Source organism: Gracilinanus agilis, chromosome 1 (assembly GCF_016433145.1).
Source record: "Gracilinanus agilis isolate LMUSP501 chromosome 1, AgileGrace, whole genome shotgun sequence".
Classification (NCBI taxonomy): Eukaryota; Metazoa; Chordata; class Mammalia; order Didelphimorphia; family Didelphidae; genus Gracilinanus; species Gracilinanus agilis.
In genome coordinates this window covers 797,563,971-797,590,263 of record NC_058130.1, presented here as the reverse complement: position 1 = coordinate 797,590,263, position 26,293 = coordinate 797,563,971, and the positions used below count along the sequence as shown (strand labels likewise).

Below are 26,293 nucleotides of genomic sequence, written 5' to 3'. Positions count from 1 at the left end.
GGGGTTAATCACCTTCAAGGATGTGGCTGTGGACTTCACCCTGGAAGAGTGGTACCTGTTAGATCATTCTCAGAAAGAGTTGTATCTGGAGGTCATGCTAGAGAATATGCAGAATCTACTCTCTGTTGGTAAGGACCATTTCCTCTGTTAATTCTGAATCTGCCATTAAGGAAATGTCTTCATTCCAACCCAAATATATAGGATTTTGAGCCTTTGTCAAATGATTAAAAAAGCAAAAGTGTTGACCTCTGCTCAAGGTTCTCTTCCTTCTTGCTTTTCATTAAAAAAAAAAAAAAGTCATTGAATTATGTGATGGGAAGCTGGGACTTTACTTTCTTGTTACTAAAATTCTTTCTCCTCTGTTTTAGATAGCTTCAGTTGAAAAACTAAACTAGTGTTACAGATTTACATGCCTGAAGCTAATCTCAGAAGTCATCTAGCTGGACCTGCCCTGAGAATGTCAACGCAACCTTAACGTGTGCTTTTAAATAATTAAGAGTAACACAACAAACATGAATAAAAGTGAGGTGGCTCCCCTGAAGGAAAACAACTTGAAAATTAGGCAGAAGGGGTCTATTTTGGGGGACAATGTGGGACTGGAAGCAAAATTGTGCACAGAGGAGTGCAGACTATCCACCCCCACCTACTGCTCCAGGTTCCAAACCTGGGCACAAGCCAACTTTGAGATCCAGGGACCCTTCTTAAGCCTTCATTATTAGCACATCTCACGTGGACCCACCCCTTGGAATACAAAGGGCTGGCACAATGCTGTAGTGAGGCACCAAAGTGACTTGGACAGTTCAAGCCTGTGATGAAGCTCCTAGCCCCAGGGCAAAGTAGCTCCTAATTCTCTGAGCCCTACAAGCCATAAGTCCCTAGAGGAGACTAAATCAGCAATTTTCAGAGCACCCAGCCTCAGGCCATTGTATCACCTTGGTAGAAGTAAAAGTTGCAGAAAACGAGAACTATAGTTGAAGTGTGAGAAAAGAATCCCCCTACCCTCTTATACAAGGTTAGATTTTAATGTTAGTGATAGTTTTAAGATAATCATAATTGTGATTCTAAGATAGATAGCATAAGTCATGAATTTAGCAGGCTTTTGCGAATACTCTGGTATAAGTATTAAGGTTTTAGATGAAGGAAATAATTGCTTTTGCAAGGCCTTAGTACCAGCCCTACCCCTTCAGTGTTGCTTTATAAGGCACCCTAACTTTTTTTTTTTTTTAAACCCTTGTACTTCGGTGTATTGTCTCATAGGTGGAAGATTGGTAAGGGTGGGCAATGGGGGTCAAGTGACTTGCCCAGGGTCACACAGCTGGGAAGTGGCTGAGGCCGGTAAGGCACCCTAACTTTTGATCCATTATATGTCAGGATGACTGACCTTTAGTTCAGAACCTGGTTCCACTTATCACCGCCCACTCTTAGCGCAGGCATCACTGCTTCCCCCTTTCCATCAAGTGACTCTTAGATAAAGGTCAAAGGATGGTCAGAAGACCTATCTCACCAAATAAGGGGTATTTCCTACATGACCTAACTCTATGGACAAATATAGGTTGTTTCTTAGATGAACTAACCAATGAGGGTTCTCATTGGGTAAGTCTTACCTTTGAAGACATAATCAATCTTGTGATAATCTTGTGTACTTGTATGGAAAATTCATAATCTCATTCTAAGGGTATATAAGACAGTTCCAGTGCTCTGGGTCTTCTCTTCTTAGAACAGGGGTCTGGCTTTGTTGGAGGACTTGGCCCTCTTCCATTAAAACCTAAATAATAACCTGGCTTGGAGAATTTTATTTATCTAAAAATGATCATTTTTAAGAAAAGTTTTACCACATAGGGGAGCAATAAGGAAGAACTGAAGTAAGAGAATGTCCCCTCTACCCTGAGAACAGAGATAGAAGTCAAAAGTGGAAAAGAAAATGTGGGAAAATGAGGAAATAGCAAAAGAAATATCTAACCATAGAAAATGTCTAAGGAGACAAAGAAGAGCAAGGCACAGATTCAGCGGGAAATGAGGTACAAAAGCTTCCACATGCAAAACTTTAAATAATAATGGGAATTGGTCTAAGGCAGTGATGGGCAAACTTTTTAAAGAGGGGGCCAAAGGAAAGGAAATGCTTATGTCAGTCTGTTTCTAAGGCAACTCTTTCAAAGTTTCATTGTATTGTATCCTACTCATTGCATTCATCAGATTAGGAATAATGTTCCATGGCCAGATAGAACATTTCAGGGGGCCGCATCTGGCCCATGGGCTGTAGTTTGCCCATCACTGGTCTAAGATACTGGGAAGAGTTCAAAAAGGAATTCAAAAATCAAATGAGAGAAGTGGAAAAAAAATGGGGAAAAGAAATGAAAGTAATGCAAAAAGAAAATGAGAGCTGAAAAAGCCAGATTGGTCAAGTGGCAAAAGAAGCACAAACATTCAATGAAGAAAAGAGTTCCAGGAAAAGTAAAATCAACCAAATGGAAAAGGAGGATCAAAAGGTCATGAAAGAAAATCATTCTTTTAAAATCAGAATTGGGGCATATAGAAGCTAATGACTTCATGGGACATCCAGAAACCATAAAACAAAATCAAAAGAATTTTAACATAGAAGAAAATATGAAGTATCTGACAAAAAAAAAAAACAATGACATGGAAAATAGATCCAGGAAAAAACAAATCTCAGATTTATTAGACTGCCTAAAAAAAAAAAAGCCTTGATGTCATATTATATGAAATTATCAAAGAAACTGCCTTGATATTCTTGAACCATAAGTTAAAAGAGAAATTGAAAGAATCTACAGATCACCTTCTGCAATAAATCCCCAAATGATAACTCCCAAAAATATAAAAGCCCAATTTAAGAACTCCCATACTAAGGAGAAAGTACTGCATTAAGCCAGAAAGAAAAAATTCAAATATCTTGTAACCCCAGTGTTGATTGCACAGGATCTGGCAGTTTTTACATTAAAGGATCAGAATGCTTATAATATGGTGTTCTGGGAAGGCAAGGAAACTAGGTTTACAACCATGAATCACAGACCCATTGAAACCGACTATATTCATTCAGGGGGAAACATGGTTATGTAATAAAATAAGGAATGTCCAAGCATTCCTGATGAAAATGTTAGACTAAAATAGAAAAGTTGATGTCCCAGTACAAAATTCAAGAGAAGCATAAAAAGAAAAAAGAAAGGGAAAATTTACAGGACCCTATAGGGTCAAATTGTTTCTTTACCTAGTGGAAAGATGATATTTGTAACTCTTAAAATTGCTTTCCTTAACATAGTAATTAGAAAAATTATACTTAGGCAGAGGATATGGTACTAAAGTGTTTAGAAAGATATACACAAAAAAAATCAAGGGGCAAAAAAGAGGGTAGCACTGAGAGAAAAAAGAAGAGAAAAGTAACATGAGGTAAATTATCAAAGAGGCATGGGAAGAAAAACTATTACAGTGGAGGGGACGATGAGGGTGGTGACAGGCAATCAGTAAAACTTTACTTGTCAGGAATAACAGCCAGACTCATTGTTGTATAGAATCTTATCTTACTCTATAGAGTAATGGAGGGAGAATAAGAAAGGTGGTGGAGAGAAGGGAATAATATAAGGTAAGTGGAATAGGGGGAGTGATTAAAAGGCCCTATACAGAAGTAGGAAGAGAATAAGAAAGGGAGGTGTGTTGAGAATATAAAGGAGGGGAAATGGGTGGAATGATTAAAAAATGTGGAGGGACAGTGAAAGGAGAAAGTGTGGGATTAAAAGAGGAAACCAAGATTAAGGAATACAGAGATGGTAATCATAACTGATTGTAAATGAGATGAACTCACCCATAACATGGAAGCAGATAGCAGAGTGGATTAAAAACCTGAATCCTATGATATGTTATTTACAAGAAACACATTTGACACACACAGGTGGACATATAGAGAGGAAAGGTAAGGGGATTGTTATATCCATAACAATAAGGGAATAAAATAAAAAAGGAAGTATAAAACTGTACCTCACAGTCCCTAATTCTGCCTAGTCTAGCAAGTTTATTGTCATTCCTCCTTCATTCTTTCCTCAAATCCCAGGTCAGATGATAGGAATGGAAAGGAAAAGAATAAGTATTTCAGAATACCTGTTCTATATCCTCTCTACTGGATAAAGGAGTTCATAATTATCATTAATTTCAAAACATCCCTTTGAGATCGATACTTTTATTGTCTTCAATTCATAGTTGAGACAACTAAGGCAAACAGAGGTTAAATAGTTTCCAAAAGACATCTACTTAATACCTCCCAGAGGATGGATTAAAATTTGGTTTTCTGACTCCAAGTTCTGATCACCTATGCCTTTGCTACCAACTGCCTTTAATTTCTAGATAATGGAGGCTGTGGAATGTGCTTAGCCTTCTATTACAAGAGGTAAAGATGGAATTTTCTGATTGCAAATGGTTTTCATGATCTCTGTCCTCCTATAAATGTCCCAACCATGAATACAACAGAAGCCATTCTGTGGTCCTTACTTGCCTGCCCCCTTTCCTTGAAGACCATATTTTTTATTTTTCTCTCCTGATCCCTTCCTTCTTTCTTATGCCCAGGTCTTCCAGTTCCTAGAGAAAATTTTATCTCCTGTTTTCAGCAAGGGAAAGCACCATGGCTGCTAGAGCAAAAAGACCCAAGGAGCTCCTGCCCAGGTGAGTGAGGTGAAGCAGGTGTATAAGGACTGTTATCCCAAAAGATTTTTTTCTGTTGTAGTGAAGGTAGTGCTAGACTTGGGGGCTGGCAGATCAATGCTGAATCATGCTATTCATTTCCTGAGAGATGATAGACTCAGTATAGGGTATGAGACATAACTTATGGTAAATCACAAAATAAGATGAATAGTTAGTATATCAGCACTAAATGGCATAATTTCTTTGCATCTGTGGAGAAAAGAAAATTTCTATTACACTTTGAAAATTACTGCATGAGAGATAAAAAGAGTACAGTTGTTTTTCTGTTTAGCATACAAAATTTACCAAGAATGATCATGTGATAGTGTATCCAAAATGATTAGAACAGAATATCTGGAAGGTTTCCTGAGATTCACAAAATTATAAGAATGTAGGACAAGTGACTTTGTAGGAAAGATAAAAAGGGAAATGGAGAAAGACTATCCAATATTGTAGACAAAGCATGCTCACACACAGTGTTTGAGTTATAGCAAGGAAGTTGGCCAGGTCATTCCTCTATTCTTTACTCATGACATGAGATGCAAAGTATGGTGAGTATCTTGGGCCTTCCTGTGTCACAGGTCCCTGGTGAGGTTTCATTGTTATTGTATGGGAAAAGTCTTTCTAAAATCATCCATCTTGCAGATATGACCAAATGGTATATCCAAAGACTAGTACTGCTTGTTTGACAACTCCTTTTTGCCTGGAGAAATAGAAAAAAAATGAGTTTACTTTCTGCCATCAGAGGAAATATTTATGTGTATGTGTATGTGTCTTCCTTCTTTCTATGTTTGTATCATTATTTCTTTTCTTCAGAGGCTGAGATCAGTTTTCAAGTGAAGATGTCTTCAAAGCTGAACCTTTTTGAAGAAGGATCTGGCCCCCAAAGATATATGAATGAGGGTCTCCGTGACTCTCAATTTTTGAGAGAAATTTGTGACTCTAATATCAAGGTAAATAAAAATCCGAAGAATGACTGTGAATGTGATGAAACTGCAGAGAAATTCAGCCAATATTCAGTCCTAAATCAGTATATGAAATTATCCTCAGGAAATGACTGTTGTAAGGATAGCAAATATAGGAAGTGCTTTCCTGAAGAAGTGGGACTTGTTCAGTCTTATGAGAAACCTTCTGAAATGTCCCTGTATCAAGGTAACTTAGGGGGAATAGCCTTTGGCTACAGTTTAGACACCATTAGACATCCAAAAAGTAAGTGTGTCAAGCTTGTTTCTGTGAGTGATAAAGGTGGGAGACCTTTCAGTCAGAACTCTGAGCTTGCTGCACATCAAATAATTCACTTTGGAGAGAAACCTTATGAATGTAAACAGTGTGGAAGGGTTTTTACAGAAAGGGGCTCTCTTACTGCACACCAGACAGTCCACACAGGAGAGAAACCTTATGAATGTACACAATGTGGAAAGGCTTTTAAACGGAAGGACTATCTTACTGCACACCAGACAGTCCACACTGGAGAGAAACCTTATGAATGTAAACAGTGTGGAAAGGCTTTTACAGTGAGGGGCTCTCTTGCTGCACATCAGAGAATCCACACTGGAGAAAAACCTTATGAATGTAAACAGTGTGAAAAGGCTTTTACATGGAAAGTCTCTCTTGCTGCACATCAGACAGTTCACACTGGAGAGAAACCTTATGAATGTAAACAGTGTGGAAAGGCTTTCACACAGAGGTGCTCTCTTGCGGTACATCAGAAAATCCACACTGGAGAGAAACCTTATGAATGTAAACAGTGTCGAAAGGTTTTCACACAGAGTGCTCATCTAGCTGCACATCAGAGAATCCACACTGGAGAGAAACCTTATGAATGTACACAATGTGGAAAGGCATTTACAGAGAGGAGATCTCTTGCTGTACATCAGACAGTTCACACTGGAGAAAAACCTTATGAATGTAAACAGTGTGGAAAGGCTTTCACACAGAAGGGCTCTCTTGCTGCACATCAGAGAATTCACACTGGAGAGAAACCTTTTGAATGTAAACAATGTGGAAAGGTTTTTACAGACAGGGGATCTCTGACTGCACATCAGACAGTCCACACTGGAGAGAAACCTTTTGAATGTAAACTCTGTGGAAAGACTTTCACAGTGAGAAGTCATTTTGCTAAACATCAGAGCATCCACATTGGAGAGAAAATTTATGAGTGTCATCAATTTGGATAGGCTTCCACATAAAGCTCCACAGTTGCTTCATGTCAGAAAATCTTCACTGGAGAGAAACCTCAGTTAATACTTTTAGATTATTTAACTTAAAAGGATATATACTAGGAAGACTCTTTAGGGATATGATGAATGTGGTAAGGCCTTCAGGCAACAATCATCTCTTATTCCCAAGCGAGAATTCCTTTTGGATAGGAATCTTACTACTGTCATGAAAGACAGTGAAATGGTGAGCCCAGAGCATGTTCAGTATGAGAAAGTGTCTTCTGAACAGACCATTTCTGGATTGATTCCCTGTAGGAAGGCTTTCAGCCATTTCTTACTTCATATCAGAGCATTTATAGTGTAGAAAAACTTAATGAATGTGCTCAAGTTGTATGTGTTTTCTTCAGGAGGAGGGTGATCACTATTATTTAAAGAAATTCAAATTATAAGGGACCATGAGGGACCATGCCACATCTATTAAATTGGTTATTATGACAGAAAAGGAAAGTGACAAAAGTTGAAGGAGATATGGGGAAACTGAGAGACTAATGAACTCTTAAGTAGAATTGTGAACTGTTTTAACCTTTCTTGAGAGAGTAATTTTGAACTATGTCCAAAGGGCATTCAAAAAACAAAAAGGGAAAGGACCTGTATATATTTACCCAAAAACAAAACAGCACTGAAAGCTTCTCTTTTTGAGACAACAAAAGAATCAGAAAGTTAAGAAGAAACTCGTCAATTGGGAGATGACTGAGTAAATTGGCATATGATTGTAATGTAATATAATTGTTTTATAATTAATGAGGAGAAGGAGGAACTGAGAAAAACCTGGAAAGACTTGAGAACTGATGCAGAGTGAATCTAGCAACACCAGGAGAATCATCGCATATTGTGACAGAAATATTGTATGCAGAACAATTATGAATTGAGGTATTCTCAACAATACAATGATCAATCCCAAAGGACTCATAATAAAAAATTTCATCTGTTTCCAGAGGAAGAAATGGAGTCTGAATCTAGACCAAAGAAAATTTGTTTTTTATTTTTGTTTTGTTTTGAGTTTAGTTCCACAGAAGGATCAATATTGGAAAATGTTTTATAGGATTGCACAAGCAAAATCTATATGAGATTGCTTAGCATCTCTTGGGAGTACGGGAGAAAATCCAAGACTCATAATTTTCTTAAAATGTTGGATATTGTTTTCAAAAAATAAAATGTGATAAGATGAAGGAGAAGAGTTGTATGTTCAATGGTGAACAACATTCTTTTTTGGTATCAAAGTATATATAGGTGACACAATCTCAGCTGGGCTGTCCCTAAAGGGAGTCAGGAGATGTTTCCCTTCTCCCACCTTTCACAATATCTACTCCAAACATTGTCTTCCCCTTAGAATTGCATAGCACATGCTCCTCACACCTCAGGAAAGGAACTTCTCTCTCCTCAAACCCATGGAAACCATTGACCACAGGCTCCTTCATGTCTCTCATCCTTGTGTCACATCCCTCAGAGCCTTCTGCAAACATCCACTCCTTTAGCCCTGTCTCACAGGAAGAAGTAGCTCTCCACTTTGGCCAGGCTAAGCTCTCTGTACACAGGTGATCCCATTCCCTCCATCGTGTCTTCTCCAGCCCCATCTCTTATCACTTGGCTGTACCTCATCTTCAGACTCTCCCTGTCTGCTGGCTCCTTCCCAGGAGATAACTTGGTTCTGCTGTATCCAAACATTTCCTTTTTTTTTTATTCTTCCTCAAGAAATGCTCCAGTGACCGTCTGTGTTCTCACTAGGTGTCATCCTTTTATCTCTCCTTCCTTTTGTAGCCAAAGTCTCTGAGAAGGACACATATAATCTGTAACTCCCATTCACTTCCTCTAACTCTCTTCTGAACTCTACAGGTTGCTTCAGACCCTGATCACCTCGAACTACTTTCTCCAACCTTACCAGTAATCTTGGAATCTCTAAATCTAATGGTCTTTGCTCAGTCTCCATCACTCTGGAGGGCTCTGTAGTGTGCAGGTGGAAAATTTGCCACACCTGAACCAAATTCCCAGCATCCTTTTAAGTACATCCTCATTTGACGTACAGGGGCTTGGGAGATAAATTTGGCTGAGACCCATGCTGCAGGGCTTTTTATTGGGAACTTGAGCTTTGCTTTGATTAAAGTGTGGCAGGTGTGGGTCTCTGGCTCTGTGCTCTGCTCACTTAACTAAAGGAATCCCTTTCCCTCTCATTTTTTGTTATTAAATCCTTTTAATTGAAAACTATCTGGAGTGTTTATTTTTATTCCTACATATTTTTTGGCAAACATGAAGGGATTGAATTTCTTCTGCCATGTTTTTCCCTCTCTCTTCTCCCTCCGGGAAACCCTTCAGAGCTTTCCCAGACTCATTGCCTACACCTGCCTACCAGGAGAGCCAGGCAGCTGGGTCTCTTCCTCACAGAGACTGTTCCTGCTAACTCTTGCTGCTGCTGCTGCTGCTGCTGCTTCTGGTAAGCTTTAAACTTAACTAACTCCTAACTACCTTCTTTTTCACCCACCTGAGCTTCCAGCCCAAAAAAATCCTTGCCATAAAAAACTTCTCAACCCTGCCTTTGTAACCAGATTCTCTGTACTGCCACTTGGATTCTGCCATCTCACCCCTCAATTGCCTCTTCACCAGTAGAGGCTATTATTGAGCACTCAGTTTTGCCTCCTGCTGAACTGCAGTGTCTGCTTTTCTGCCACTGGAGAGCAGCAATAAAAATCATATAACATCATATAAAATATAAAATACTATAAAATAAGACCTTCATAAAATACGACACCAAACATGATTGTTACTTTACAAGAAACCTTTTTGGCTCTCATTCAATTGGCAACTTTTAAGTTCTCAGAATGTCTCCTCCTCTTTTTTGTTGCTAGGGAATTTTCTCTATCAATTCCTAAATATTAAGGCACAAAAACATACAAAAAATGCAAGCTGACATTCAAAACCAGTTGGACAATTTTAAGCACTCCTTAAATGGTCCAATGGTAATAGACGATTCCATCCAAGATATATCCGATCCCAAGCCTATTCCTGAACTACCCAAAGAAATTGATACTGAAGCAGACACAGAAGACCCCTCTCCTATGTCTTGGATTGAAAACCACCTCTCTTGTATTGAATAACTCCTGACTAACCTCTCACCTGCTCCTTCTCCCGATGTCCCTTCTCCCACCCCACAAACAACCCCAGCCCCAAGAAAACCTTGTCCTCCTACCATACAAGTTCCTACCTGTACTACCTCAATATCCACGCAGACACCTCCTATGAAACCACGACCACTGATAGATTCCAATGAAGGCCTTTTCCCCTTAAGGGAAGTATCCACAGTACTACAAAATGGGGAGGTGTTAAAAGTAAAACAACACAACCCTTTCATACCCCACGATATAAAAGAATTTTAATGTGATGTACCTAGTTATGAAGATGAATCTGCCCTCGTAACCAAAAAGATGGCTGATATATTCTTTCATTTTGATCCATTATACAAGATGTTGAACAATTACTCCATGCATTTTTAACAGAACATGAGAGGAATAAGATCAATAAAGCCTGAGGGCACAATGCAGTACACTGGCCGCCTGTGAATCCTCATTGGGACTATAATGATAATGATGACTACACGGAACTATGTTGAGCTAGGGAAGCCATTCTAAAAGCAATGCGAGAATGCTTTGGAAGACCAGATGCATGGGCTAAATTCGAATACCTTAAACAATCTGGTTATGAGACACCCTCCCAATTTATGGATAGGCTCATTAAGCTGGAAGGTTGATACCTAGACCTTGATATTTCTGTAGAAAGACACATTAGACATATAAAAATGACACTTTGTAAGCAATCGTTGCAGAATAGTCCAAGATTATTTTAAAACACATTGCCTAAAGTGGCCTGAAGTGGATATTGATGAGTTGAGGCAAATTATTGCATATGTTTCTAAAGACAATTAAGAAAAACATTCAGAAACTAATGGTTTACTAGAAAAGATCCAGAAAGAATTAAAATATTTAACTAACAGAATTGATAAACAAGAAAAAGATCATGATACTCAACCAATGGCACTTGGCTCTCTCCAAGAACCTGTGGATCCCTTACCTGCCACTTTTGTGGAAAGAAGGGCCATATAATGATGAACTCTAGGAATTTCTTTCAAGCAATTAGAAATAATATTCAATGTATTCAATGGACTAATAAATGTAGAAATAACTACAGGAATGAATCTAGGAATTATAACTTTAAGAATGATGACAATTCTAGAAATTTGAGTCAAATAACATACAACCAAAACCAAATGATCCCTCAACAGTATATCTTAGGTGGAACTGGTCCCTGAACTACTCAGGGTGCTAATGTCCCTCAGGGGGGAGCCCAATGAGCTACCCAAAAATTATGAAGGTATATGGGGTGGGGGATTTGGGGACAGGAATCAAAGGATATAACCTTTGATTTTCCAGACCCTAATGTCTTACTACCCATTGTCCCTATCCACTGCCTTCCAGTAATGAACCTCATGTGAGTTTAAAAGTTGGCAATGCTTATTATGATTGTCTTCTGGATTCAGGAGTCTCAAGGTCTATATTGAGAAACACCTGATTCAAATTGCAATCCCAATGGCTCAGTAAATATAATAGGATTATCGGGGACACCCCTAAAGATTCCAAAGCTTTCCCCTAGCATGGTATCTGTAGGTTGCTTGAGTGTGGAGCACTCTTTCCTCTTGATGCCTGGCTCCCCTATAAATTTGCTAGGGAGAGATCTTTTATGCAAGCTTAGAGCCACAATAACTTGCTCTCCAGATAGCTCCATGTCATTGAAACTACCTGAAGAATCCTTAACTTTACTCCCTTTACTTCTCTCAGACAACCATGTAAAAATAATAATGGGGCGAGCACAAAATAAGGACAGAACTAGAAAATAAAGTTTCAAAATTGTGTCCAGATACTTTTTTTAAATTTTTATTTTTAAAAAAATTTTTCCATGGTTACATGATTCATATTCTTACTTTCCCCCTCCCACCCATAGCTGACATGTATTTCCACTGGTTTTAACATGTGTCATTGATCAAGACCTATTTCCATATTATTGATAGTTGCATTGGTGTGGTCGTTTCAAGTCTACATCCCCAATCATGTCCGCATCAACTCATGTGTTCAAGAAATTGTTTTTCTTTTGTGTTTCCACTCCTGCACTTCTTCCTCTGAATGTGGGTAGCGTCTTTTCCATAAAATCCCTCAGAATTGTCCTGGGTCATTGCATTGCTGCTAGTACAGAAGTCCATTACATTCGATTTTACCACAGTGTATCAGTTTCTGTGTACAATGTTCTTCTGGCTCTGCTTCTTTCACTCTGCATCAATTCCTGGAGGTCATTCCAGTTCACATGGAATTCCTCCAGTTTATTATTCCTTTCAGCACAATAATATTCCATCATCAGCATATACCACAATTTATTCAGCCATTCCCTAATTGAAGGGCATACCCTCATTTTCCAGTTTTTTGCCACCACAAAAAGTGCAGCTATAAATATTTTTGTATAAGTCTTTTTATCTATGATCTCTTTTGGGTACAAACTCAGCAATGGTATGGCTGGATCAAAGAGCAGGCAGTCTTTTAGAGTCCAGATACTTTTGATAGATGGTATCAAAGTATCTTCAGTGGTAAGTGAAGTAAAGCTCAAAGATGAACTGCAAGCTTCTCTACTTCTTATCCCTAAACTAATAAAACAATACTTATTTTCTAATATCATCCTTATAACCAAGACATGAAGGAATCTCCTATTTTTGAGATCCCAACTGATATACCTGAATCTCTCTGGGCCACATCATCTTCTGATGTTGGCCTACTTAAATCAGCTGTCCCTGTCCAAATTCAAACAAAATTTAGCCCACCTTCCATTCCTCAATACCCTCTTTTGAAGGAAGCAATTGAGGGCATTACTCCTGTAATAAATTCATTAATTGACCAAGGCATCATAATCCCCTGTATCTGAATACAATACACCCATCCTTCCTGTTAAAAAACCAAAATTGGGACCCACCGGCAAGCATCTCTCGATTTGTCCAAGATCTGAGGGCTGTAAACAATCAGTTATAAAAAGATACTCCATAATTTCCAACATAAACACTAATATTTCTTCTATTCGTAGCACAGCTACATACTCTACCAGTAGTAGACTTGTGCTCCACTTTTTTTTCTCTATACCCATACATGAAAATTCCATGCATATTTTTGCTTTCACCTAGAAGGGCTCTCAGTGGACCTGGATTCATTTACCCCAGGGTTTCGTAGACAGCTCTACATTGTTTACACAATTATCTGCCAATACTGATTCCATTAAATTTAAACACAGCCTTTTAATACAGTGTATGGACGATTTATTCGTGTCATCACCTTATGCTGAAGCATGCCAAGAGGATAGCAAGCACCTCCTTTTGGAGCTACATAAAAGAGGCCACAAGGTCTCCAAAGATAAAGTTCAATGGTATGTCCCCAAAGTACAATCTTTAGTTTTTACTTTAACTGCTGGGTCCCATTTAATTTCTACCAAGTATATTGAGAGTATCAAAAAATTAAGAGCTCCTACTACTAAAAAGAAATTGAGGGCAATTCTTGGAGTAACGTGATTTTGTTGGCAGTGGATCCCTTGCTATGGGGAAATTACTAAGCCCCTTGTATCACTCACAAAAAATTTGGTCCCTGAACCACTTAAATTGAAAAAGGAACATCTGACAGCTCTCAAATTTAAGATAGGCTATCCTGTCTGCCCAGATCTGGGCATCCCAGGTTACAATAAGCCATTTGGTCTGTCACATCTCAGGAGCCAAAGTCTCTGATCTGGACCCATAACCTTTAGTTCCAGGTCATGTTCCTAGGGTTCTTAACCTGCAACCTCTGTTGGAGCATTCCAGCCACACTAATGGGTTGGGTGGGATGAGTTGGATGAGAAGAAAGTTCATGACCCTGAGAGGAAGGGGTTCCCTTTACATAATGCTAAGTGCTGGCCATTCAAAGAAAGGCAAAAATACTCTGAGCCCAATGTTAGATGGAGAAGACAATATGCAAAAAAAAACTAGGTACAAGCAAGAATTAGGAAGGATATATTTGAGATAACCACAGAGGGAAGACATTAGCAGTAAGGGAGATTGGGAAAGACTTACTTTATCATTACAGTGAGAAGGGTTTGCTCTGGGCTCAGTACTTCTATGGTTTTTTGTAGTCATCATTGCTCACTTTATACTGCTTTCTTAAATAGATTCCTTTTGCATGGTGAGTTGATTCTGACTATCTCTCCTTCAAGTGGCTGTATAAAAACTCTTGTTTATAGTTGAGAACAGGGTCCTCATTCTATTGCTCATGAAAATCCCCTGGGATTCCCATTCCAGTCTGCCTACCCCAGTCATGAGAGAACCTTGGAGAGCTTCTTCTGAATGGGCCAGGTTGTCCCTAACTACAGCTGCATATGGGATCATTATTCAGTGTCATTATAAGAATCCTATTAGTTCTCTCTTCCTGGATGATGACCTTGCTTGAGCTTTAAAAGTTTGCCCAGGTGGACTATAGTAATCACTTTGAACTCTGTTAGGACATTTGGACTCAGAAAAGCTGAAATTATCTTTGTGAATCATCCTGATTGTGAAGACCAAATAGATTTAAATCAGTAATTCTTAACTTTAGGTTAATCAATGTAAACATCTTTTGATGACTGGATTTCAGTGTAATTGGTTTCTTTTGTAATATGATGTATTTAGTTTCATGAATTTGAAAAATAATTCAGAGAAGCAATAAATAGGCTTTACAATAAACTTCTCTAGACTGGCAAAAGGGTTGCATGACACAAAAAGATTATGGGTCTCTGGACTAGAGTCTTACATCTTTGCAGAGACTAATAGGAAGTATCAGAGGTGTTCAACAGGGTGTTCATAATTGGTTGCTGTTAGAGCTGGGAGAAGAATTCAGTTTCTATGTCCTCTAAACTAAACCAAACTTTGAATTTCAGTGTTTACTTTGATGTCATCTCTGAATGGTAGGCCTTAATACATTGAGGGGAGTTTAATTTCAGAAGGAAATTCTTAGTGTGGTAGGACAATGCACAGATTTTTATCATGCCTGTTATATGCCTTTTATATGATTAGAGTTGGAGTTTGAGGTGACCTCAGAGGTCATCTGATCTAACACTTTTTTTTAATGTGAAAAATTGAGTTCTAGGGAAGTTAAGTGTAGTCACTGAAATTCCTGAGAGTCAATATTCCTTAATTTTAAAATAGTCTATTATTTGACCAGTCAAGAGAAACTAATTATGGTCAAATGAGTCTCAACTGAAGGGATTACAAGGACTGAATAACCATAAGAGAAATGATGTTGCCACACTGGAGCTCATGGCAAAAGCTAGGATTTGGTAAAAACAAGATACTATTGCAAAGGCATTTTTCTTGTTGTGGCAATATCAGAAATACTCATGAGTTAACAAGTCTTGACCTTCAGAGAGAAAAGCTTTGGGGGACTATTCTAAATTCCTAAAAAGTCTATTCCTTGGCAAACTCTGACTGAATATACAATCAAAATTCAGCCTCTCCTGAAGGTGCTAACCTTACTTAGCCTTCCTAATGTGCATTACAAGCATCTTTGGATTTAACATATCAAACACCCCCAGCACTACTGACCTAGAATTTCTCAGATTCAAAGTCTCTAAGAGTCTCTGTTCTTCCCTTTTCTCAACTTCCTTATCAATAGTCACATAGCGATAAAAATATGAGCTTTTCAGTGATCATCAAAACAATCTGGTCCTGGCTAATAGAAGGGTGGATCAATGGAATAGAATAGGGGTAAATGAGCTCAGCAATCTAGTGTTCAATAAACCCAAAGATCTCAGCTTTTGGAACAAGAACTCACTATTTGACAAAAACTGCTGGGAAAATTGGAAAACAGTATGGAAAAAATTAAGTTTTGATCAACATCTTACACTCTATACTATTATAGGGAAATCATGAAAAAGCAGGAAATGTTGCAAAGCAGAGACAGGGAAGATTCCAGAACACTGGAGAGTGAGTTTCTCCAGGGAGCATTTGATCTTTCTCTCTTGAGGAAGTCAGTGTGTGGATTCTCCTGTGAGCAGTTTATCTCCTTGGAAGTGGTTGAGTGTGTGTCTGGATTCCTCAGGTGGACTGAGTGGTAAGATGATTATTCCCCTTCCTTGTGACTGTCAATCTAGTTCCTGTTTGTGTTTCCTGATACTCTGCTGGGACTCTTACCAAACTCCTGAAGCCAACTATCAGTGAGAACCTCTCCCTTTTGACCCTTTGAACCTGCTTACCATCCAGTTTTTTTCCCTATTCTAGTTATAATCAAAGGGGGAGGAAATTTTAGAGCAGTTACAACCTGGTGAAGACAACTACTGAGTTTTTGTGGGAGGCCTAGTTATATCAAGTAGTTAGATTGTCCCAATCCCCTTCCCTTCCTGTCCTTACTTTAGTAAACCCTGGTTTACATCATTGTGGGTATGCTGTCAGTCTCTCTTGTTAGCCTTCCCAAGTCTGTGTACTTCTGATAACTGGCCCTAACAATTTATCAGAAGCCTATACCACCAAGCACCCAATTCACCTAAATTTTATTTCATTTGGCAAGCCAGGCAGATCAAACCTAGAGAGGTTTGGGCTATGCTAAAACTTCTTTTATTGAGAGCTGAGGGTTACCAGGAAGGTTGGCAGTTAAGCAGCTGTGAGAATTCTGCTAGACCTGTCAGTCAAGAGCAAGCAGGCAAAAGATTCCATCTAGCTAGCTACTAAGCAAGGAGGTGTCCAAGGTCCTGAAGAGACAACTCTAAGGCTGATTGACACGGGTTATTTAAAGAGCATTTAAAGGGACTGCCATTTAAAGGGACATTTACATGTCCCTTTACATTGTACATGTGCTAAGGGAAAAATGTTTTTTCTTTTTTTTTTCAGTTAAAGTGACTGCTAATTTTTCACAGCCTATTTTACATTACATCTTATTCCAACACTATTCTATCATGGCGGGGGATATGTTGAATACAATAAGGTTGATTTTTTATGATGTTTTCATGTATATTCCCTATTGGTTATATATAATGTTTCCTGACATATATTATGTGCTGTTAAGTTATGATTTTTTGAGACCAATTATGGGGTTAACTGTGCTTAGAATTTGTTCATATTTGCCTCGAGTGTATAAGTTTCATGATTGTGTATAAATATAGATGGTTGTTTCTAGGAACTCTGTGTAAACTTAAAGCTGCTATCAAATGAATGTGTAGGGATTATGAATTAAAACAAATTATGATTATGCTGCAACTTAAAATTGACTTGATTGGAACACTGTTTTAAAGAGGGAATGATGAATGGTAACTTACTGGATGTGGAATAAAGAATGGAACAACGGTTAATAATGTTAATGAAGGAAAAGTAAAGGTTCAAACTAGATTGGAAAGAGAAGCTGAGGAATTAGATGAGAATCCAGAAAATTTGTTTCCTCTGCGAGATGGACCATTCATTTCTCCTGATGGGATATTACATCTTAAATCCCACAAACAATTCTCAGTGGCTGAACTTGATGCAATTAAACTTGGGACTCTTAGGTTCTTTAATGAACCAAATAAAGTCATCAGGGAATTCAAAAGAGTGGTCAGAATCTATGATCATGATTATGCATTCTTTTTCCTCTTGATGGAGGAATTACTAAGAGAGAGGAATCAGTTCATTGAAGAGACCAGGAATAGTCCTCCATTACCTCCTTGGCCAGAGAACTATGAGGAATTAGATCTTAACTTGGTACAAAATTATAAAGCATTAAAACAGGTCAGAAAATCAATCATAGAGGTAATGGAGAGGCATTCCTGTCATCTTGATGTTTGGTCTATGTTCGAGAAGGTTAAGCGAACTCCAGCTAGTGTTCTAGACTGACTCACAGAAGCAGCTGAATTGCTGCTAGGGTTAGATGTGATGGCAGAAGAGACCATTGCCCACATCAAGTGGCTGTGAATAATGCTTGTTAAGCTATAAAAAAGTTTTTTAAGGCAAATTGTCTGGATTGGGAGCTGATGAGTTTATAATCACAACAAAATTTTCTGTGATGGTTAGAGATCATAAAAATAAAAAAGTTCACAATCAGAACAAAGGGGCATGTTCATTATGAAGGTGTAACCAGAGTTCTCAAGTATTTGAAGAATCAAAGGAAAATGGATTAGAAATTGGTGGAGTTGAATGTAATGAGGATGAGGTTAATGAATTTGTGAATAATGTGATTGAAACAAATGAAAATTTAATTAGTGTTAATGTGAGGAAAAAGAAAATTGTGATGTGAAAATAGTTGAAAATTCTAATGATTGTGAAAGAATAGAAAATAATGAAGGATGTAAAATGGATAAGGAAATGTCATGGTAAAATAGAACAATGATACTATGTGTAAAAGGGAATTCTTTGTTCTCTTTGTCTAGTTAACACTTTGGTTGGCAATAACTTTGAATCAACACAAGCTTGAACTAGGTAGAAGGGCTAACAAACCACTTAGTGAATTCACACCCTATTTAGTGCTAGGTGAGAAACCAACAAGATACTTGGAGAGTTCTACCCTTTTTTCTAACTTAAGCAGTAAGAAATTTGTTCACACCCTCAGAAAGTGTGAACCCTTTTGATGAGTATTCATCCCTCCAGAAAGTGCAAACTAGTTCCCACAAACACTGCCCTTTGGGCAGGGCTAGACAATTTGGAAGCTGTGATTGACCCATGTGAAAAGGGACAGGGACAGGAAACTACCATAAAAGCCATGAAAGCAGTCTGGTAAAGTTGAGTCTAGTGGAGAGGGAACTCCAAGAAGAGAGTCAGTACAAGAAAGAAGGTTGGCTCAAAGAAGAAAGTTGGCCTCAGGAGTCACCTTCAGCTCCAGTCATTGTCTTGACCTGCCTCTTGGAGGGAACTTGGATGAGTGGATAGCTGGTTCTTCCTTCCTGTCTTCTGGAGATAGTTTAATTCTGATTGAAGGTTAACAAGTTCTGGCTGAGCCAAGCACTGGAACAATAGTTAGATAGGTTAATGTCTTTTCTGTCTTTTTGCATTTTTCTACTTTCACCTCTTTTATAAACAAAAGATTTATATTTTTCATATATTTAGCCAAACCATTAATTTTAACACTTACATATGGTAGAGGTGAAAAGGACCATTGGGAGTAGTGAAAAATCTGATGAAGGTGTTAAAGATACAGAATCCTGGAAATATCATGCAATTCAAGCAGATGTATGTTTGGATGGACAGAAAATGACTGAGCTTTGTGCTGATATTATTGTGTTAGTTCCAGTGTTGGAGGCATTCCAAATACCAAATAACACAGAATCACATGTGTCTGTGATTATTGGAAACCAGATCTATGACCTTCTGGTTGATACTGGAGCCAGTAAATCAGTTTTGCAAAGTTTTCCTGAGAATTGTAGTGCTGTTGGTACAATGAAAATAATAGGTACTACTGGAAAACCTCAAAGACTAGCAAAATTACAACCTAAAATGATTACTTCATGTCCATTATCTGTGGAGCATGCATTCCTTTGTATGCCAGAATGCCCAATGAATCTCCTGGGTAGAGATTTATTATGTAAACTGAGGGTGACAATCCACTGTATTGAAACTGGTGATATCTATTTACATCTATCAGAAGAATCTCTGAAAGCATTTCCATTGCTGTTCTTAGATTCAGTAAGTACAGAAGGCGACTTAGGTTCAGTTTATCCAATACCTGAAAACATCCCTAAGGATCTTTGGTCAAAATCTTCCACAAATATCATCTTTTCACTAAGCATATAAACAATAGGACCTTCTTGAGTCCTATAAATATTCTCTTTCTTATTTACCTTTTTATGCTTCTCTTGAATTTTTGATTAGGACATCACCTTTTCTGTTTTGGTCTGCTCTTTTCATCAGGAATGCTTGGACATCCCCTTTTATTAAATAACCATTTTTCTCCCTGAAAGTTTATAATCAGTCTTGATGGTTTGCTAATTCATGGTTATAAAACTAGTGCCTTCCAGAATCTCATATTACAAGTCATTATGATCCTTTAACATAGAAGCTCCCAGATCCTGTGTAATCAACCCTGGGACTCTATGATATTTGAATTGTTTTTTAGTGGCTTAGTTAAGTTATTTCTCCTTACCAACGGATTTCTTCAATTTGGATATAATATTCCTGGAAGTTGTCACTCGGGGATTTATTACAGGAGGTTATTTGTAGATTCTTTTCATTTCTCTTTTGACCTATGATTCAAGAATATCAAGACAGTTTTCCTTGATAATTTTTTGTAATATGACACCCAGGTTTTTAAAAAATATATAGTCTAAAAAAATCTTAGATTATCTTTACTGGATCTATTTTCCTGGTTAGTTGTTATTTTCAATCAGATGATACATATTTTCCTCCATTTTTAAATTCTATTGATTTTGTTTTATGGTTCCTGGATGTCACATGAAGTCCTTAGCTTCTTTCTATATGCCCAATTCTACTGTTAAAAGAATGATTTTCTTCCATGACTTTTTGATCTGCCTTTTTCATTTGGGCCATTTTACTTTTCCTGGAACTCTTTTCTACATTGGATATTTTTACCCTCTTTTCCCACTTGGTCAACTCTCCTTTAAAACAAATTCTTTTCTTCACTGGATTTTTGTAATTCCACTAAATTTAAATCTTACAGTGGTGCAGTGGATTGGTCACCGAGTCTGGAGTTGGGAAGACCAGAGTTCAAATATGGCCCCAGATTCTGTGTAACCCTGGGCAAGTCACTTAACCCTGTTTGCCTCAGTTTCTTCATATGTATGTTAGATTTAAATGAATAACTCCAGGTTCTTATTTTTCATAGAGTTTATTAATAATCACTTGAAATAGGGAAAGCAGATATATACAGGTTTAAAGTCTATTTTTCTACTCTAAGTCTGACCACATGTTGATCCTCCCATGATTCTCCATCTTCCTCTCACCCCATGTTCAGGGAAGTAGAGACTTGCACGAGTCTTGTACCACCCCTCTTATCCTCCATCCCTCACATGTATCCCTGTGTGTTTATGGACGCAGAGCCAGTACACAAAATGGGATGAACTGGGTTGACAATCCAGGAGGAGGAGGGGATGAAATTCCCTTTACACAATCCCCCTTGTGATTCTATTGGAAGGTGAACATTTTGAAATCTCTCAGATTTACATGCCTACTCTCTCCAATGAATCATTTCACATAACCAGCTTATACCTCTAGAGATTCTTCTAACTAGAGGTGCACAACATATTGCACTTTACAAAGGGAAATTACAACAATTTGTGGATGAGAGGGAAAAAACCAAAAAAAAAATGATTGATAGACACATTGACAAAACACCATTTAAGGAGTCATTCCCCTTTGGCATAAACATTTACATTCAGAATAAATATATTTAACCTCCTTCAGTTCAGTTCATTATATTCCAAAGTTCACTCTGGCTCTGCATCCTTATGGCACCTTCTCCATAAGATCTGCTTTCTTGATTTGGGGTGTTAGTGAGTTTCTTTTCCTAACATTTCTTCAAAAGATTTCAAAACTTGGATTTTAGGATAATTATACATTCCTCCCTGAGGAGGGTGTTGACCATCACCAAGAATCACCCTGGGAAATATGGTTGAGTTATGAGGTATATGAATCAATTGTCAAAAGAAAACCAACCCCCCTCTAAAACCTAAATAAAAAAAGCAAAAATAAAAATTCTGGTTAAAAAATAAATTATAAAAATATTATGTTTATAAAATTATAGGTAAAAAAGAATAAACCTGTAACTGGTCCTTGAATCACCAGCAAAGCCCTGCTGATTTATGTCCTACAGGTTTGTAGGACAATTGCAGCAATATAGCACTTACCCAACGGCAGCCAGGACTACAGAAAAATGACCTACTATAAATGAGAAGAAATGAGGTAAAAGGGAAGTATGATTCCCTGCTCTGTTTTCACCTTCAATCTCAGGGATAGGGGAGCATAAATAAAAGCCAAACTAAAGTACTTGTAGGAAATCTGGCACAAGAGAGTCCTGCATCTGAAATTGTCAAATAGCTGTTTCCTCAAACCAGAAAACAAGCCCTCTGTCTTGGCACAGATTCTCATCAATCCCACAGGGATTGTTGATCTCCTTGACCTTGTGTTTCTTGGCACTATGCAGTGGCTCTTTTGTGATCCTTTCTTCTGAAATCAGACACAATTATTAGTAGAAGTCCTATGATATTGAATAATTAATGACAGGTTTTCATAGTCTAAAGCTTTTGAGTATGCATTGATATTAGGGCTAATATTTACTGTAAACTTATCTTTCAAAATTAAAAACATTAATACTGATTCCATGTACTTCATGTACAAAAAATAAGAAGAAAAAAGAAAAAATCAAATATTCTATTGCAAATATAAGAAAAAACAACAACAATAATAAATAATAAATTCATAGTTCACATTCCATGTGACAATGTGTTAGCCAAGCAGAGGCACAACACAAAGGTTTCTCACTCAAAAATGAGAACTATTTCTCTTTTAACTTGACCATGATCCACAGTGTGAGTGTACATGATTTTTTCACCAGGTAACAGTTTTTTTTAAACAATAGTACAACACTTAATGCAGATTCTAAGAAATACCAAAATCCTCCAAATCATAAGAACCTATTTGATGACAACTGCAAACAACCAACTATCATTAGGATTCACATGAGTTTCTAAAGCCACTTGCTGTGTGTCATTTAAAAGCCTTTAAAGCTCATGGATATTTGTCACAAGTTCTCCAGATCTAGCCAATCTTTCAACCTCAGCTGAGATATTTCTAACAGAGTCTATTACTGCCATTGTTCCAAAATTTGGCAGGAGAGCCCAGAAAAACCTCTGTACTGCTGCTGAACTTTTGGGTCTAGAATGTACCATCCTGGTGGAAGGGTAGAGTAAGCTGAAGAGTTACAAATATAAAACTGTCTAGGGTTCACCAAGTCCCATGGGAAATCCTCTCTCCTCCAGAATGAGATTGTAAAAGCGATAAAAGGCATGTTCTTTATATGTCCCATCCATTGCAATGTGGTGGTGGAGAATACAATAGTGAAAGTCACTTCTGATGTCCCATCCATTACATTTTTATAAATGTGGAGGTGGAGAATACAATAGTGCTGTTGCACTTCACTTTGTCACCCATGTACTTACTACTACTCGATGGACCCTTACCTCTTGTCACACAAGTCAAAGGTAGGCGAATGATCAGTCAGAGGTAATCGAGCTCCTAGATTTCTGAAAATCACTTCTGAAGACCCATTAAAATCAATTAAGATTTTTAGTTCATTAAATATTTCAAAGGTCATTGATGTAGGTTGTAACCATTTTGATGGAGTCCATCCATCATCATCTATGTGACAATTAACAAAGACAAAAAGAGCAAAAGGCTATGTAGGCATCATGTGATGACCTTGTGTTGCAAGCTATGGTAATGTACCTATGGCTTTACCATGGAAAAGTTTGTCTAACTTGTCTATGGACTATTATAATGGTATTATCTCCAGTCCAGTCATAGGAGGGAGGTACAAATAAAGACAATGTAACAGAATATTTAGCTAATAGCCAAAACACAGAAACTGAAAGTGACATAGTGTGATGGAATACTTTAGGTTATATTAATACATAAACTTAAAAACAAAATTAAATCTTAAGATGATCAGCAAACACAATATATGTGATAGGATATAGTCACTCAGCATCTATAGAAGGCATCTGTTTTACATGTGAGTAATGAATCTAAGAATCTTTTTCTCCAATTTTGATAGCTGTTGGAGTGGTTAACAGTATTTGAAACGGACCTTCCCAGGCAAGCTGAGTCACTTCAGTGTGCTGAAGTTTTTCATGTATACCTTGTCTCCTGGGTGTAGGTCATGGAGGGAGAAGTCTAGCAGTCCTCCTTATACCACAGCTTCAGATTCATGAAGTTCATGCAATTTACTTGTAAATCCTCTATATAAGAAGTAATAGAAGTGTTCCCCACTAGTAATGATGTGCATACAGGAGAAAAATGCTTAGCCTGTATGGGGAGATGTCCAAAAAGCATCTCAAGTGGTGAGTTGTGTAGGTCTCCCCTGGGCCTGATATGAAGATAAAACAAAGCTAAGGGGAGAACCTGAGGCCATTTCAAGTGAGTCCCAGTGCATAATTTTCCAATCATATTTTTAAGGTCTCTACTCATTCTTTCAACTTGGTGATAGGGTGCATGGAATTGGAGTGATTCCCAAATGAGAATAAATCTGAGACAAAACAGAATCAACAAAATGGGTTCCCCTATCCAAATCAATTTGTGCTGATGAGTCAAAGGGAGGGACAATCTCCCTTAAGAGCACCTTAGCAACAAAGGCTGCTGTGGCTAGACACTTAGGCATAGTAATCAAGTCAATTTGTAAATGCTCAAAAGGTGTGTAAACCAGAGGATGCCCACCAAAAGCTTTGTCATGAAAAGTATGTTGAGTGGGACAGGTTGCACACACTTTAGAGGCTATGGTAGTTATACCAGTGGCTATCCTTACCTTTATAACAGTCTTCAAATGCCCTGAGTGCCAAAGTGACTGCTCTTGTGAATGGATAGGCATATTTGGTGATAAAAACTTCAAGCAGTGGGGCTTTTCCTCCGGATGACACCCATACCCCATTGATCTCTTTTGCTTTAAACTTTTGTTTCTATTTTTCTACTTCCTGTTCATTATAAAAGAGAGAAAGAAATTTGGAGCAGAGAAATGAACTACAGCTAGGGCTTCAGGTAGCTGGAGAGCAGAAAGTACTTCATGAATGGTCTCTCTGTCAGTGATACACTTTCCAGCAGGGGTTCTGTTAGCAGGGCTGTGGGATTATAAAAGTGGTAAATGCTTTCAAACTTATTTGTGATTATAAGGGGATTATCTTCAAAGGAAGGGGTTTTCTCTTTAAATCTCTCAGTGTCTCATGGAGAGAAAACATCCGTCCGAGGGAATAGACCTTCGCTTGAAGTGTCTGTGATTACTGCTGCTTGGCTTGTTGTTTGGGTTCCAGTGGAGTGGGTGGGGGGAGGGGGAGGAGTGAGTGAGCAGGGAGGGAGGGGCTGGTCAGGAGGTGGGGAGGCAGGGCAAAAGGAGTGGGATGGGATTGATGGTGGGGCAGAGAGGAGGATATATGGTAGGATGGGTGGGGTTGGTCAGGGAAAGGAGGAGAAGGATGGTTGGGAGATGGAAGGCTGTAGGGGTAGGGAAATTGACTGGAGACTGTGTAGCAAGAGGTAGAAGCTGTACAGGTGTGTGTGTGGGAGTAGTGAGGTTTGATAGGGGGAGGGACCAAGGACAAAAATCTGCCTCCCAGTCCAGGTGTGGGGGGGTGACAGGGTGTGTTTCTTGCTAGATCTAATCAAGGATTAGGAGGAGTGGCTGCAGGAATTAAGCCAGAATGGTCCAGATCCCAAGAAAGGAAGGCCTCCTCTGAAGGAGGACACTGAGGGACCAGGTGTTGCTGATTGATTGCTCACAGGAGTCAGCCCTTCTAGCCTTTGGAATCTTTGTCACTAATGGCCATTTCTAAATCTTTTTAGACCTCGGAGTCAAAGGAACCACACTTTGTTGGTCAACTAAAGGACCCATTCATCCAAGCTTTGCAAAGTTTTTCAGCTTCCTTCTTTGTCATCCAAGCCTCCTTAGGAAACCTTTGGTTGTTCCAATGACATAGTATCTTATGTAATGGAGAAACCTTGGACACTTTACTGGTTTTTATCTGTTTATTTCTCATATTGGCTGGTCTTTAGACTCATTTGAATGGAAGGTGGGAGAAGCCTTGAGATTTAGCTAAGAGCTCTCTCCCTCCCACTCCCCAGGGATAAAAAGCCAGCAGTTGCAGTGAGCCTCCAGGATTGGGGGGCTGGGGCACCAGCTCTGAGGGGTGCTTGGTAGGGAGCCTCCTAGTTGCCAGTGACTTGCCCAGGGTCACACAGCTAGGAAGTGTCTTAGGCCAGATTTGAACCTAGGACCTCCCATCTCTAGGCCTGGCTCTCTATTCACTGAGCCACCCAGCTGCCCCCTATGTCTATATACTGGCTGCTGTGCTAGGTGGAGTCAGGATCTAGCAGGCAGCACGGGAGACCCCCATCTGGGCTAACACCTCAGTCCCTACCCTCACAGCCAGGAGCATGGAAGCCCCCCTGGGTTAGTTTAGGGTTGGCTTGGAAGCTAGGCTGGGGTGGGGATAGACAGTGTGGAAGGGGCCCAGGGTCTCTTGCACTTGATGGGTTGCCTGTGCTGTGCACAGGGGGAGTGCAGGACCAGCATCCAGACTATGTGCACTGGTCTAAGAACTGCCTCAGCAACCAGTTGGAATCCTGTAGTTCCCTGTGGGGGGAAGAGGGAGGTGGGGGTGGTACCCCACAAGGCAAGAAGCCAGGGGTGCTGTAA

At 38.8% G+C, this 26,293-nt stretch overlaps 1 protein-coding gene across 1 annotated transcript; it reads left to right on the top strand.

The window, feature by feature from the left end:
* On the top strand, positions 1–26,293 carry LOC123230567 (zinc finger protein 583-like). Its single transcript, XM_044656702.1, has 5 exons — positions 1–128; positions 4,570–4,665; positions 5,500–6,143; positions 9,213–9,330; positions 26,151–26,293. Exons 1-5 carry the CDS (start codon positions 95–97, stop codon positions 26,291–26,293), a joined length of 1,035 nt encoding a protein of 344 aa, XP_044512637.1. The 5' UTR covers positions 1–94.

Coding starts and splice junctions, on each gene's coding strand:
- LOC123230567 (XM_044656702.1), top strand. CDS start 95: ATGCTAGAGAATATGCAGAATCTACTCTCTGTTG. Junction 4,666..5,499: donor CCCAAGGAGCTCCTGCCCAG/GTGAGTGAGGTG, acceptor TCTTTTCTTCAG/AGGCTGAGATCAGTTTTCAA. Junction 6,144..9,212: donor ATCTTACTGCACACCAGACA/GTCCACACTGGA, acceptor GAAACCCTTCAG/AGCTTTCCCAGACTCATTGC.